Below are 15,065 nucleotides of genomic sequence, written 5' to 3'. Positions count from 1 at the left end.
ATCATATTATATAATATATAAAAAAATTAAAATATTTATTTGATTTTAATTTCTACCTACTAAAATAGATTTATAAAAATCATTTATATATTGAGGGCAATTAAGTCATTTGTAATGTATTTTATCATTAAATTAAAATTATCACACCTAATAGAAGGGACATTTTATCCTTCTAAAAAATTATTTATCAAGGGCACATGATATTATCATGAGCTTTTTAAAAAGGTACCAAACATGGGATAACGAAGATTATTTATCAATATCTCCCTTATCCCATGTACCAAACTATGCTTGTCTATTGATTATATCCCGTGATATCTAGTATGTTATATAAATTTTATGTTGTATGAGTTTATATGTGAATAATAATGTGTTATAGTTTTTTTTATTAAGGTTAAGTCCAAATTTAAATTATTGATTAAATTTTTTGGTTAATGAGCTTTAATATATCCGATAAGCGTAATTTTTGTTTATATGTTGAAATAAAACACAAATATCAGAAGATAATTATTAACATCCTCTGTATAATAATTTCTGTTTTATTTCAACATCAGAAGATAATTATTAACATCCTCTGTATAATTATTATGGTCCCTTGCACGTTATCACGTTCCTGTCTCTTAACCCCCATAATCAGATTTGGAACCAAAGTGAAACTATTCAGAAGGAAGAAAGCGAAGATCAAACATTTGTTCTAAAGGCTTAAGGTTATGGCCTCAAGTACATTTTCTCAATAGTTTATTGGTTATATCGTTGATGATATAACATGATAAATTCTGGATTTTACATATAGTTATTTTCTAACAAGTGTTATCAGAGCCACTCATTTCAAATCATTGAAATTTTTCTTTAAAATTTATGCATATTTTTGTATTTCGGATTTGAAAAGAATTTTTTTAAAAACAAATTTTCATAAATTCGGTCTATAATTTCGAATTTCTGGCTTCAGTTTTCCAAAAAAAAAAAATCGAAAATTTGAAACCGTAGTTAGGGTCGCAACAAAGTTTTAGAGTACCCCACACTGAAAAGGCATGCATACCCGCACTGGTCGTCAGATTTTGTTGGATCAGGACAGAGGCGAGCGTGCAGGGGCGCCCAATTTGATCGTGCCAGCGCGTCACAGATTGTCTAAGGAGACACAAGCAGGCAAAGGCGCCTATTTTGGGCGCACCCGCGTGCCCTAGGCTATCCTGGACTGAAGCCGGAGCGGTCGGTTTAAAGTTTTTAAATTTTAATAATTAAAATAATGATTAGGTTATTTTATATATTTTAAAATGGATTGACTGAACAAAATATCTTCAAAATGATATCTTTTGTTAAAATTAATTAATTTTGAAATATAAAAGGTTTTGTATATGTGATCTTATGAATATTGATTGACACATAGGAAGTTGAATATTTAATATAATTACATTTGCTTTTGTGGTGATAAACAAGTGATATTTATTCGGTTTTACATGTGAATAATACATCTGCCCAAAGGATGAGTGTTATTTGACATGTTAATTTCTATCAGTATTTGATTGTTGCGTCAAGATATCATTTACAAGTTAATATTTTGTCCAAAGATAAAATATTAATATAGTGCTTGGTATCCTGTTATGAGGTTTTCATTATTTGAATTTATTGATTATTTTATATGAATAACTGTTTAACATGTATATTTTGGTTCTTTATGTTCATATATGACTTCTGTAAATATTAGATCCAAAATAAATTCAATTCTTGTGTTAACTCAAACTTCAAATCATAGCAATATAACTTGCTTATAGTTTTTAAAGTCATGGATTTGGATTTTTGATAAGGGTTGACTCTCCTACTACTATTACTTATAAGAGTATCTTTGATGAAAAGAGATAGTTGAAAAATCGGGAGATGTCGAATCACATATGCATGATAATGATGAAGAAAATTATTCTAGAAATCTTTGGGGGCACAATGTCTAGTGACATTGCTACAACTAAAGAATTCATTAAGGATCTTGAAATAGGTTTGTGAAGATTGAAAAATCTGAAATTGATACACTCTTGACAGATCTAGTTTCAATGATGTATTGGGGTAAATGCAATATAAGGGGGTACATCATGTAAATACTCGTATTGTTTCTAAATTGAAACCGCATAAGAGTAAACTCTCTGAAGACTTGCTAGTGTATTTCGTTTTGATCTCTTCCAACACACTTTAACTACTTTAAATCAAGCTAAAATTGTCAAAAAGGGACTCGGTCTCTGAATGAGCTCGTATCACACTGTGTTCAGGAAGATGAAAGGTTAAAGCAAGATAAGACATAAAGTTCTCATTTCGCCTCTACCTCAAAGGACAAAGGAAAGAAAAGGAAGGAAAAGAAAATTGTCGATACGTAAGTATATATTTTGTGGTATTGCTATCGTGTCGTGCCATTCCCATATAAGTTAGCTTTATGCACGCACCTCCAAAGAAAAAACAGAAAATTGCCAGTGATTCAAGGTTCTGGTTTTTTTTTTTTTGTGGCTGAGCGATGTGAATACGAAGAAACAATGCACCAATTACAATGCTTGATATGCTAAGAAAGGTATACTTCTAAATATGGTTTGTTCTGAAGTTAATTTAATTTCAGTGCATAGACACATGTTGTGAGTAGATTCTAGTGCAACAACCCACATAAGTGTGTTTATGCAGGGCTATCTGGATTGCAGAAAACCAAATGAGGCTGAAAGATTCACCTATGTTGGTGATAACAACAAGTTCAAGTTGAAGCAATAGATAAATTTAGATTATTGTTAAATACTGGAATTTATTTGGATCTTGTTGAAACAATTATTGTAGAGTTTTTAGACGGAATTTAACTTCCATTTCTGCATTTGACAAATTCAATTTTTTTTGTTATTCTGAAAATGAAATATTTTCAGTTTAGCTTGTGATTCAAATCTGGTTGGTTCTGGATCTTTATTGAGCTATGATAATATTTATTCGTTGAATATCATTGTTTCATTTAATGAATCCATACAAAAAAAAGGTAGAGGTACTAAAAAAAATTAATCAGTGAAAATTCAGCCACGTTATGTCACACAAGATAAGTCTTATCTCTGAAAAAAGAATACAGATACTTGTGTCAGAAAAAATTATCCAGCCGTTACATTACACATATTTTAATACTTGTCTTAATTGTATAAAAAGAAAAAACCAAAAAAATTAATTTAAAGGAAACATGAGTTCAGACATCCTAGAACTTATTCATATTGATATTTGTTGACAATTCCCTTCATCTTCATGGAATGATCAAAAATATTTTATAACGTTCACAAAATATTTTCCAAAATATGACTTCATTTATCAAATTAATGAAAATGCACATTCATTGGATGTGTTCAAAAATTATAAAGCTGAAGTTAAAAATCAATTTAGCTTAAGGATTAAAAGTGTCATATCTGAATGTGGTGGTGAATACTATGGTAATTATGAAGGTTTAGGTGAACAACGTCAAAGTTCTTTTGCAATATTCCTAGAAGAATGTGGTATTGTCTCACAGTACACTATGCCGAGTTCACCCACTATGAATAGTTTTGTCGAAAAACAAAACATAATGCTTAAAGACATGGTAAGTAATATGATTAGTCATTCTAACTTACTATAATCACTCTAAGAAGAAGGACTAAAGACTGTAGCGTATATCCTCAACATGGTTTCGACTAAAGCAACGACCAAAACCCCTTATGAACTTTGGATATGCAAAAGTCTAGTCTTAAGCATTTGCACTTTTGGGGATGTCCAGCTGCAGTAAGGCCATATGAGCCTAATGAAAAATAACTTGACTCAAGAACGGTTAGTTGTTATTTTATTGGATATTCTGAAAGATCCATGTGGTACAAATTTTATGATTCCACGACTAAGTCAATTTTGAACCAAGAAAAGCTAGTTCTTTGAGGATGTTAAGTTTGCGGGAAGAGATACGATTAAGAATATTGCATCTGAAAATGAATATGCTAATATTCCTACATGTATTTTGGGCATTGATCAGGATCTCATTCCTGACATTGACCAAGGAACAATACATCAAGAAATATTGAAGATCCTCCCATTATTCCAGATAAACAAACTCAAGCACCTCCATAACATATGCTATTAATAAGATCCATTTGAGAGAGAAGAAATGCAATTCCAGATGATTACATTTTAGTTCTTCAAGAAAATGAAGTAGACATGATTATCTAATCAACTTCTATCAAGCAAAGTGGATTTATTCCATGAATGAGGAGATAAAGCCCATATAGTACAATGACGTGTGGGATCTTGTCTCATTGCCTAAAGATACGAAGCCTGTTGATTTCAAATGAATATTTAAAACCAAGAAGGATTCGAAAGGCAATGTGAAAATATATAAAGTTCATCTTGTCACAAAAGTCTTTGCACAAAAGAAGTTATTGATTATAAAAGAATTTATCTTTGGGTTCTTATTTGCTAACACACTTCGATCTTGAGTTACACCAAATGGATGTCAAGAATGTGTTTCTCGATGGTGACATTAATGGAACTATTTATATGGTGCAGGAATAAAATTTTGTGTACGGAGACCCAAATAATATGGTTTGAAAACTCATGAAATCTATCTACAGAATCAAGCATGCATCTTGATAATTATATTTTAACTTTCATCAAGTGATCATCTTGTTCAGTTTTAAGAAAAAATTGGTCGATGATTGTGTATACCATGAGTTCAGTGGGATCAATCATATTTTTCTATTTTTATATTTTGATGATTTCTTAACTGCCAACAACGATATAGATTTGTTGGATGAAATAAAGAGATTTATAGATAAGAATTTGTAGATGAAAGATCTTAGTTATGCACCTTTTGTACTGGGTATCTAGATACATAGGAATCACTCTTGAGGTATTATGGATTTATCACATAAAGACTACATCGAGAAGGTTGTCAAGAAATATGAGATGCAAGACTGTAAAGCAGTTGATACCCTTATGGATAAGGGTGAAAAAATTTAGTCTCAATCAGTGTCTTAAAAATAATTTAGAGGAAAAAAAATGAAACAAAATGCAAATGTATTGGCAATGAGGATCTAATGTAGTGCTAAGTTTCATACACGTCGATGTAATATGTATGTGATTGGGATGTTTGACATATATTTAAGTAATTCAGGAGTAGACTATTGAATAATAGTCAAATAATAAGATATTTACGAAAAAATAGGAATTACATGCTCACATATTGGATGTTAGATCAGTTTGAGATCATTTGATATACTAACTCTGACTTTGATGGATGTCAATGTAGTATGAAAACTATGTTGAGCTATATGCATCTGGTAGAAGGTTTGTCTAATGGAAAAGTGCTAAAATGTCACATATTGTTGCCTATTTCATCATACATTAGTTTTTATAGCGTGTTATATTGCATCCAATAAAATTAATAGTCATTAAAGGAAGATTTCTGGGTGAATAGTTGCCTATAAATCATTTCAGTACAAACTCCATAATTTTGATCCACTTATTAAGTGACTATCACCCAAAACGTTTTGTGCACATTATTTGTATCAATATTTGATCAATTAAGGATATTCAGTTTTAGTGAGAGTTTATAATTTTAAATGTTTTAATAGACATGTTCAGTAATTTGGTTTATGATTATTTAAAGTTATTTTCTGCACACACAAAAAATGAAAGTTTTTTCACACTCTAATTATGGTTAAAGTTTGATCTCAGATTCTCAATAAGGTTTAAGGAGGATCAGTTGAAAATAGACATGTCATGATCACACTGCATGAAATTTCCATCATACACATCCATGTCATAATACATGTTATTCAGTTGCCTTGGCATACGTTACTAATGATGGGCGTGAAAACCACGATTTTTCAGGGCATGTAATTATTTATTTAATTATAGATATGTATAGAGTTGTATTTTCGAAATTATGATATAATTGTAAAACTAGTAGTTTCAAAAATAATAAATAATAATATATGGTATTCAAAATCTCAAAGTCAATAAATATATATTAAATTTAAAATCTATTGCAATTTATTCAAGGGTTTCGAAATTAAAGGCTAATGTATCAAGCAAAGTTGGAAGAAAATAATACATGCACGATAACTTTAATTTGCTCAACAAAAAAGCTATTAAATTTCAGTACAGTCTAGGTACATCATGAATATGCACAAGAGAGCAGTCTATGTTCAACCACCATTATATAATTTTGAAAATTGTATAAACTTGGTGACCAAGTTTTTGAGCTTTGGCATTTTAATATATATGGAAGAAAATCTTAAAATTATAGAAGAAATATCAACTAAATTATGTTAAGATTTTCACATTAGCCCAATAAATACCCCTAACACTCATTCTCGATATTATATCTTTCTCACTATATATTTTCAATAATTTGCTCCCAAATGCTGTAAAGTTTTCAAAGTTTTTGCAATAGGAAGTTTTGTCAGAGTGCTGTCAGGATTTAGATAGTATTTTCGAGCCCAGCTAATTCTTTTTCACGTTTTCTTAAGACTAAGTTAAGTGGATTTGTGATTTAAAAATTATAATTCATATATGAATTTTCCTTATGTTTTTCAAAGTTTCGTTTGAGCATAATTTCTTTGTTCACGACATATGTTCCTTCACGATATGTCAAATTCTATGTTCAAGCTGGTTAGGATTAAACTGGATGTGAAAAATGATTCCGAACTATGCCCCATGTACAATGGAATTATAACTGTTGTACGGTCTCATCTTCAGAGGATTAGCATATAAGAGACTGATATCAATAAAACAATAAAAAAGAGATGACTTTCAGTTCTTTCACGTGTCATACTGTATGCTTCATGATTCTTGATAAAGTGCACGCGGTGCTCATGTTCAAGATATGTTGAGATACATCATGTTATCTTGTAATTTTTGTAATTACCACGTGTATGTACTTGTTATGTCTCGAACTACCTCCATGTGTGTATTTTCCAAAATACTCAGCTTATCCTCTCTCCCAAGATAAATCTGAAAAACAAGTTGAGAACGAAGAACAAGATCAATTTTGGGACTGGTGATAAAGATGAACAATGAAGGTTATTTTAATTATGTTCTTTACTTAAGTTTTTAATATAAGTTGTAAGATGTTTCTGCAAATTTTTTATGTTTTGAGATTTTACGTAGTAAAAACAATGTTGATTTAAACCGATTGGCTAGACTTTTGATCTACGAGCCTTATTGTTTTCGCTGTTGAATAACGTCGGATGTCCCACTCCTCGCTCTTGAGGCGTGACAATGGGTCTTGTTATTACAAGTTGCGAAGACTTCTTTGATAATCTGTTGATATGATTGATGGAGTGGAATTTTTTAAAGATACATTTGGGAATGACAACAGTTTTGAGCTTATAAAGTTATTTTCACAAAATTTAATTATAAGGTTACACATATGGGCCAAGTGAAAGATTGTTAGATCAATTTTATGTTGTATGTGCTTATATGTGAATAATTATGTATTGTAGGTTGTCTATTAATGTTAAGCTCAAATTAAAATGATCGATTAAATTTTTTGTTAATGTACTTTAATGTATCTAATAAGTTGTGGGCCTTTAATGTATAAGAAAAAAATATAATTTCTTTTTTTATGATGATATAAAACAGAAATATTATAAGATAATTATAAATATTACCTATATAATGGTAATGGTCCTCAGATCATTCCTTATCATGTCCTCTATCTTTGAACCGACGCTATCATATTTATATCCAATGAGAAACTAAGGCTATCCAAAAGAAAGAATACATAGATTTGGAAGATCAACTACTCATTCTAAAGATTTAAGAATTATAACTTCAAGTATGCTTCTGATATACTAGTTGCCACTCATGAGTTATGGCCCATAGTCACCCATCGATCCATTTTTCATTCCACACTTATTCATCAATAATCGTATCCTCTTCGATTACTATAGAATAGATAGTACAACAAATGACACGTAGTTTATTTGACATCAAAACTTTAAATTTAGATAAAATCTCAGTTTCTAAGAATCAATTGTAACAAATTTCTACTCCCAAGTTTGAGATACAGTCTCATGTTCGAAACTCAATTATAACAAATCTTTTATCCAATTCAAAAGAAAAAAAAGGATAATAAAGTGCTTGCCAATAATTATCAAGGACAATTTATTATGACATTTTTTATCTTTTGTTTATTAATTAATTAAAAGAAAAATGAATTAGATATAAAAAGAAAAGGTTCCCAAGAATCCATTGATGCATATTTGCATTTATGAAGAGATATAAATTAGTTTTCATTTTCACCTAACATGATACAATCTAAGTGGAGCACATTTTAATATCATCTTTGAACCTTAGACTTTTTCAAGTATACATATTATAAAACTCCAATTTATCCATTCTTTTCTTGATATTTTATTCTAAGTTTTCCATAATCTCCTCCGTGCTCATTCACAACCTTCCTCGATCCCACAATACACCGAAGGCTCGTCGAGGGATAGACTCGGCATACAGCTTTCGGAGCGAGCCAAGACCGGCCCCGGCAAGTCGAGTTTCCCTGGTTTACTCATCGGGCTACTGGGCATGGATCTCAGAAACTTGGGGCTTTCCAATCCTCTGCTCAAAACATGCCTCATGGCCCGAATCAAATGCAGGGTTGGGTCCTGTGGCGGACTCGAGGTCCTGAACTTGTTGCAAAAGCTGAAATGTCGAGCCATGGCTTCGTCCGGGCTTATCAGTTTCCGGCATCGCAAGCTTTCGTCTTTTACCGCCTCTTCACATAACCCGCATATCCATTTCCCACCATATCTGATCACATTAGTTAGTTAGAACCAAACAGCTAGCGTGACTCCTAAGTTTACCAATGGATGCTAAACAAAATTATCAAGAATCCCACTCAACCATCTAAAACTACGTACTCCGATTAACATTTAACTTGATTAATCAACAAATTTCCTTTCTTTCTTGGGAAAATCCCTATGAGTTTCTTTCTGACAAGAACTGAAACATGTTCTGATGTAGAAGCTTTAAATAAAAATAATACATAAACTTAAAAAACTCACGCTTCCCGAATAGTTTCAATGTATGAAGGCGTGCATTCTTCTGTAAGCCCGCAGCAATCGCATTTAACGAAATCCACCACGAGTTGGCCCGACATCACATTCACTTGCCCATCAGGCCCGGGGTTCGTCACCATTGAAGCATCAACTACACTCGCCCCCATATCTGGAAAAAAAAAAGAATTAACAGATCAGAATCAAAACCAAGAATCTTGAAAAAGGTTCAGCAGAAAACAGAGCTAAATCAAGAAAAAATATTACCAGTTGAAGAAAGAGAACAAGATTTATACATATAAAAACAAGATCTTGAAATATAAACTGGCTTGAGTTTCGGTTGAATCTACAAGACAAAATCAATCGTTTCTTCTCACTATCTTTCTGTATCCCACTCCCTTTCTTCTTCCTTGACTTCCTCAGGGATGTGAAACGTGAACAGAAGAGACATTTTTTTTACCAGAAAAACAAAAATTCCAATGGGAAGGCAGAAAGGCTTAAATTATTCTTGCTGTATGATTAGCTGAAAGAGAGCATGGAAAATCAATAAATAGAATTTAATATTATGGATTTTGTGTTCTCCTCCACAAAAATTCTTGTTTAGCCTTTTAGCGATGATGGCGGAATTTGGAGAAGAAAAATGTAAATATATAAATAAATAAAAAATATATATGTTTTTATGGTGGAAAATAGGGTTCAATGATTGGCTATACTTGTCAAACATGGCCAATAATAACACGTTGGAACAATTGTCATTAATTTACATTTCCTATAAATAAACAAATCAGATGTTAAAACAAAACTTTGATAATTGGTTGATAATATTCTCAGAAATTCGATTATCATTACCAACAATTCATCGGTCACAAACGACTTACTCGATGAAATTTACTTGACTAACGTGATTTGTCAGCTATTATGTTAATATGATAATTTACTTAGCACACTGAATGACAGCAGCTGAGATTTTTCACGTTATAAAAAAATGATTATGGACACGTAAAATTGATTTTTGTTGGTGAATTGCTGATTAAAAATTAATTGTATTGGATTTTAAAATTATTGTATCGATATGATATAAGCTTGATGCAAGTGTAGATCATATGTTACGATTGACTTTAGTGATAAAAAGTCAAATGAATATGGCCTAATTATGCCTGATTGTATCGTCCAATAAATGCGCTGATATGATTTAAATATCATGGAAAATTGTATCGGGATTCATATAATTATGGATGTTATTTACAATATATTTTTTGGATAAATTTTTACGAGCATGTCTGTTGTGAGACGATTTAATAGATTTATTTTTTCGAGATAGATCAATTCGATCCATATTTAAAATATAGAATATAATATTTTTTCATGAATCGAGTTGAATTTGATACCAGTTTCACAAAATAGTTATGTGAGTCAGTGTCACTGATATACAACTGAAAATAGAGTGCAAATTTTAATTTAGATTGGATTGTAATAATTAAATTTCTATATATCTTTAAATAAAGTTTTAGCTATATTTTGTGATTAAAACGTGAGAAAATATTTATATGTTTACATAATAATAATAATAATTAGGTATAAAAATAGTTTTGGAACATTTGCCAGCGCTGCTTTATCTGTATTTGGCTGTCAATTTCTTTTTCTAAGAGATATATTCGGTAATTATATAATAATAATAATTTCGGATTCTATTGTCCCCTCACGACCAATTAATCATCGCCACGCGGAAAATGCCGACGCGTATATTTAACAATTATTATATTCTGTAGCTTAGTCAATTCGAGAATATGAATATAGGCCTCAGTAATTAATAGAGGAATTATTGTATTTAGTCATTAATTACTAATTTCAATTATGAAAGAATTAAAAGAAAATGTGCCTAATTTGTCAAATATCATATTTTCACATTATTTAAATTAATTTTATTGTAAATATTAATTTTTTTTATATAAAATATACTGTATCATGAAAAACATTTTTTTGTTATAAATAATAATTAAATAATTTTTTTAAAAAAATATTATTTAAGAAATATAATTTTGTAGTATAAAAATGATAATTTTCTTTGTAATTTTGAAGCCAAGTAAAGCATCGAGAATGCTTGTTGAAGAAATGAAGAGTCGTATTCAAATGATTATTTGTGTATTAATGATTGGAGAATGGATGGAAAATAAAGCTAATAATGCGCCTTTCATTTATTATTACAATTGCAACCATGTCTCGAGTCACATTTATCTCTTTTATCAACTCTTTTTATCATATTAATTAGAAAAAAAATCATTTTCTCATCACCATTTTCATCTTATTCCATCTTACTATAAGGTTCTATCCACATCTTCTCCTACCTAATACTAATTTATCTCACCACGTAGATGCATAGTCGGTTGCAAATAATTTTGGACATAAAAAATACATTTAAGCATCTCCTCCCAATCAAGATACTACTTTGGTGGATTTGGATCCTTTACTGTGTCGAAAACACATCACCAAGTGATGTGCACTTTTTACACGAGATGGTCACATGATCATCTCGTTTAATTTGACAACTTTTAAAATTTATCTCATATGATGTGATGTTCACAAGATGATTAAGTGATCATCTCGTGTAAAAAAATACACAGCACCAAATGATGTCTTTTCAACACAGCAGAGGATCAAATTCCCTACTTTAGTTTATCTCTCCCTTGGAAACATGAAACTTTCATCTTAACAACACTCACTCTATATTCTTTCCTACTTCTATGTCTACTACTCTTATCACACCGTCTATCATCATCCAAATTCAGGCATGATTCTCTATCCTCGTCAATTATTCTCACGTAAAAGCTTAAACTCATTTTCCCACATTCTACCCATTTCTCCAACCAATGTTTGAAATTTTCAATCGTCAAGCATGTTGTACTTACAAGAAAGTAAGTAGAAATAATAATATATATCTCACCCAAATCTTCACAGTCACCTCCAAAGAAAATTTCACTCACTTTTTTTAGTCCTCACTACAAATAAGTCACACGTCACTCCAAGGAAGAATAGTCACACTCCACTATTTTCACTCAAATTTGAGAACTCTCAATTAAGGGTGTGCTTTGGCTTTGTAACTTGTATGCATCCAACTCATAAGTTTAAATTTCATGACACTTGCGAATTGACTCACTTGGACAACACAGAAAAATGACTTTGAAGACTAGAATATGACTCGAACACTAAAAGGAAGAATTTTCGATGCTAAGATGCAAGCAAGAAAATTCGACACACTCTTTCTCTCTTTTTTTGTATTGATCGATCTCTTCTATTTTTTATTTTTTTTTGTACATTTAGATCTTTTTTATAAATTTTTTTTACAATACTTACACGACAATAAATTATGAAACTTGTGCGATAAAAAATAAAGAAGAACAACTCGAGAATATTCGAGAATCGCAAGATTCAAGAACAAAGCACATCGATAGAACAAGATTCTTAATAGAAATCTAATGACACAAGAAAAAGAAGAACAAAAATAACAAAACAAAGAAAACTCAAAAAATAACACACGAGATAACTTACTTGTCTCAAAACATTCCCCTAATTATCAAATTATATGAATCAGAGCAAGTCGTAGCTCTGATACCAAATAATATGAATCTGATTACGCATGAAAGTAAAACACGATATAGACTCAGTTGCATCCTTTATTCAATTATTAAAAAGATTATTGCAAATTCTGATCTTTATCTTTGAAACAAGTAACGTGATATGCAATCCTAAACAACGTGGTTTAGTAACAAATAATAAAAAGAAAACAACCGATCTCAAGATAACCTTTAAAGAACCTGTATTCGATAATACTTGTGAAAATTAATCGACAAACGCCATAGAATATTAAATTTTGATAAGTTTGATTTGAGGAAAAACAAAAGTATTAACAAAGACAAAGTTTTTTGAGAGAATACTCTTCAAATATATGACTAAAAGTTCTTCTATAGTATTTTACAACTTTGTTTATAAATAATAAAGGCAAAAAATTATGTAAATCTTGCAAGTTAGGGTTTCTTTCTTGAAATATGTGTTGCCGCGCCCGGGTGTGCACTGAAATCGTGCCCTGCACGCATGGTTCTGAATTTGTGCATCTTGGTTTCCACAGCGTGCTGCGAGGGGCACGCAGTGGGCGTGCTGCTGCACGTTTTCTGCGCCACTACATGCACAGTCATTTTCCCGGGCGCACGGCTGCATATTCATGCTGCTCCGAAGCACGTCAACTGTTCTCTTCCTGGTCATTTGCACTCGAATGATTAGTAGCTTGATACGATATCATGAAATGCTTCCTTGATCTCATTTACTCGATTTAATATGCTTGTTACTTCATCTTCAATCATCATTAATCTTGTACGTTCGAGACAACAAAGCTTCTTGAAATTATTTTCAAATATTAGCAAATAATTCCAGATCAGATTCAAATCAAATCACTTGAAAGTGAGAAAAAAAATTGAAAAAACTTGCACTTGAGCATGAATTCTTGGCTACATAAAATCAACAGAAATTGAATGAATTGATGAATGAACTTCATCACTTGAAAGAACGAGTTAATTTTGTTTAATATGAGAACCAGTAATCTATATCATATTTTATCTTTGTAGAGGCGCAACAATGATTGAATTGGGCTCGGATTTGAAGGAAACATATATGTCTCAACTCTCAAGGACATTATTTGTGAAAGAAGCACAAGGGAGCAATCAACGACTAAAAATTTTGGAGGTAAGTGTATTAAATTTATTCCAATTTGTCATTTTTGTGGAATATTTTGACAAATAAGACCAAGATGTTATAAATATATAAATGCTTTGAGAAAAGAGATGTTATTCAAGCCTCTCATTTTTGGAAGATCTATATCAACTCATAAAACTAGATATTACTTGTGTCGACCGATCATTAGAAAAATTTGACTTAAAAAATTTGATCGAAATGAGTTTATGGCTTGTTCATCTTTAAAAAGCATATCTGGGTTAATTTTTTGACTCGAAAAATTTGTTCTAGAGCATGTCGCAACAGAAGTAAATTGCCGACATATTCACTAAGGCACTTGATTCTGTGAGGTTTGAAGCACTTAGAAAATTTTAGTTATATATGCCATGTAATTTTACATTCTTAAGATAAAATTAAAAATTTTCATTTTGAATATTGAGTAGGTCTCTTGTGAGACGGTCTCACGAATCTTTATCTGTTAGACGGGTCAACCCCGCCGATATTCAAAATAAAAAATAATACTCTTAGCATAAAAAGTAATAATTTTTCATGGATGATCCAAATAAGAGATCCGTCTCACAAAATACGATCCGTGAGACCGTCTCACACAAATTTTTGCCTTCAATATTTGAGTTTACAAGTTTAGAAATTTGAGTTTTGGCTTGAGATGAGTTAGGCTGTGAGGTGAATACATTATGTTGAGAATTTTGAAAGCTTTTCTTGACGTTGATAAATTATACGAAACTCGTGACTCAAGATTTAGTCTTGGCCAATATGTTACTTTTTTTTAAAAAAAAAATGGGGATGTGATTTGGAAGAAGGGTAAATTAGAGAAAAAATGGTTGGAAAAAGCTACCTAAGAAACCTGATGGAAGGTTTCCTTAGAGCGTGATAAAACCTACATGTGGAGAACATGTAAAATAGAATTTTTGGTACATGTTTGGAAAAAAGCTACCTAAAAAGCCTCTACAAAGTGTCTCATTAGAGTGAGAACTGCCAATTCATGAAAAGAAATAAAGTAATTTTTTAATGGCTACATGAATTTGAACTTGAAATTTTGAAATTTACTTTGTCTTGGAGTCAACTCATATTATCATAAATTTTAAAACCATGTCTAGATTTGAGGAGAGTTAGAAATCGTGAACTATATACTTGGAAAACTCAAATTGAAAAGTTCTTTTGGCACACCTCAAATATGTTTAAGTTTTTGAGTATTTCTTGTTCCTAACTTTTTGCTCTATTTGAAATTTTTTCATCTAATGTACTTATTGTTGTCTGTTTTGGATTATTGAAATTATGATTTCATTTTGGAAATTAACTTTC

General features: G+C 30.9%; 1 protein-coding gene across 1 annotated transcript; it reads right to left on the bottom strand.

Moving 5' to 3' along the window:
* Positions 1 to 8,172: 8,172 nt before the first annotated feature.
* Positions 8,173 to 9,662, bottom strand: LOC142531782 (uncharacterized). The gene is made up of 3 exons (XM_075638036.1): positions 9,288 to 9,662; positions 9,030 to 9,192; positions 8,173 to 8,775 (listed from the first exon to the last, which is right to left on the bottom strand). Exons 1-3 carry the CDS (start codon positions 9,316 to 9,318, stop codon positions 8,415 to 8,417), a joined length of 555 nt encoding a protein of 184 aa, XP_075494151.1. The 5' UTR covers positions 9,319 to 9,662; the 3' UTR covers positions 8,173 to 8,414.
* Positions 9,663 to 15,065: the final 5,403 nt, after the last annotated feature.

This window comes from Primulina tabacum, chromosome 17, assembly GCF_025594145.1.
Source record: "Primulina tabacum isolate GXHZ01 chromosome 17, ASM2559414v2, whole genome shotgun sequence".
In the NCBI taxonomy this organism is placed as follows: Eukaryota; Viridiplantae; Streptophyta; class Magnoliopsida; order Lamiales; family Gesneriaceae; genus Primulina; species Primulina tabacum.
Note: the sequence above shows the minus strand (reverse complement) of the source record. Positions and strands in the feature narration are given on the sequence as shown.

What these genes read in the sequence shown, in the direction of transcription:
- LOC142531782 (XM_075638036.1), bottom strand. Translation starts at nt 9,318, where the DNA reads ATGTATAAATCTTGTTCTCTTTCTTCAACTG. An exon ending in TTGTTCTCTTTCTTCAACTG is followed by an intron (nt 9,193 to 9,287) that starts GTAATATTTTTT and finishes TTTTTTTTCCAG; the next exon opens with ATATGGGGGCGAGTGTAGTT. An exon ending in ATTGAAACTATTCGGGAAGC is followed by an intron (nt 8,776 to 9,029) that starts GTGAGTTTTTTA and finishes TAATGTGATCAG; the next exon opens with ATATGGTGGGAAATGGATAT.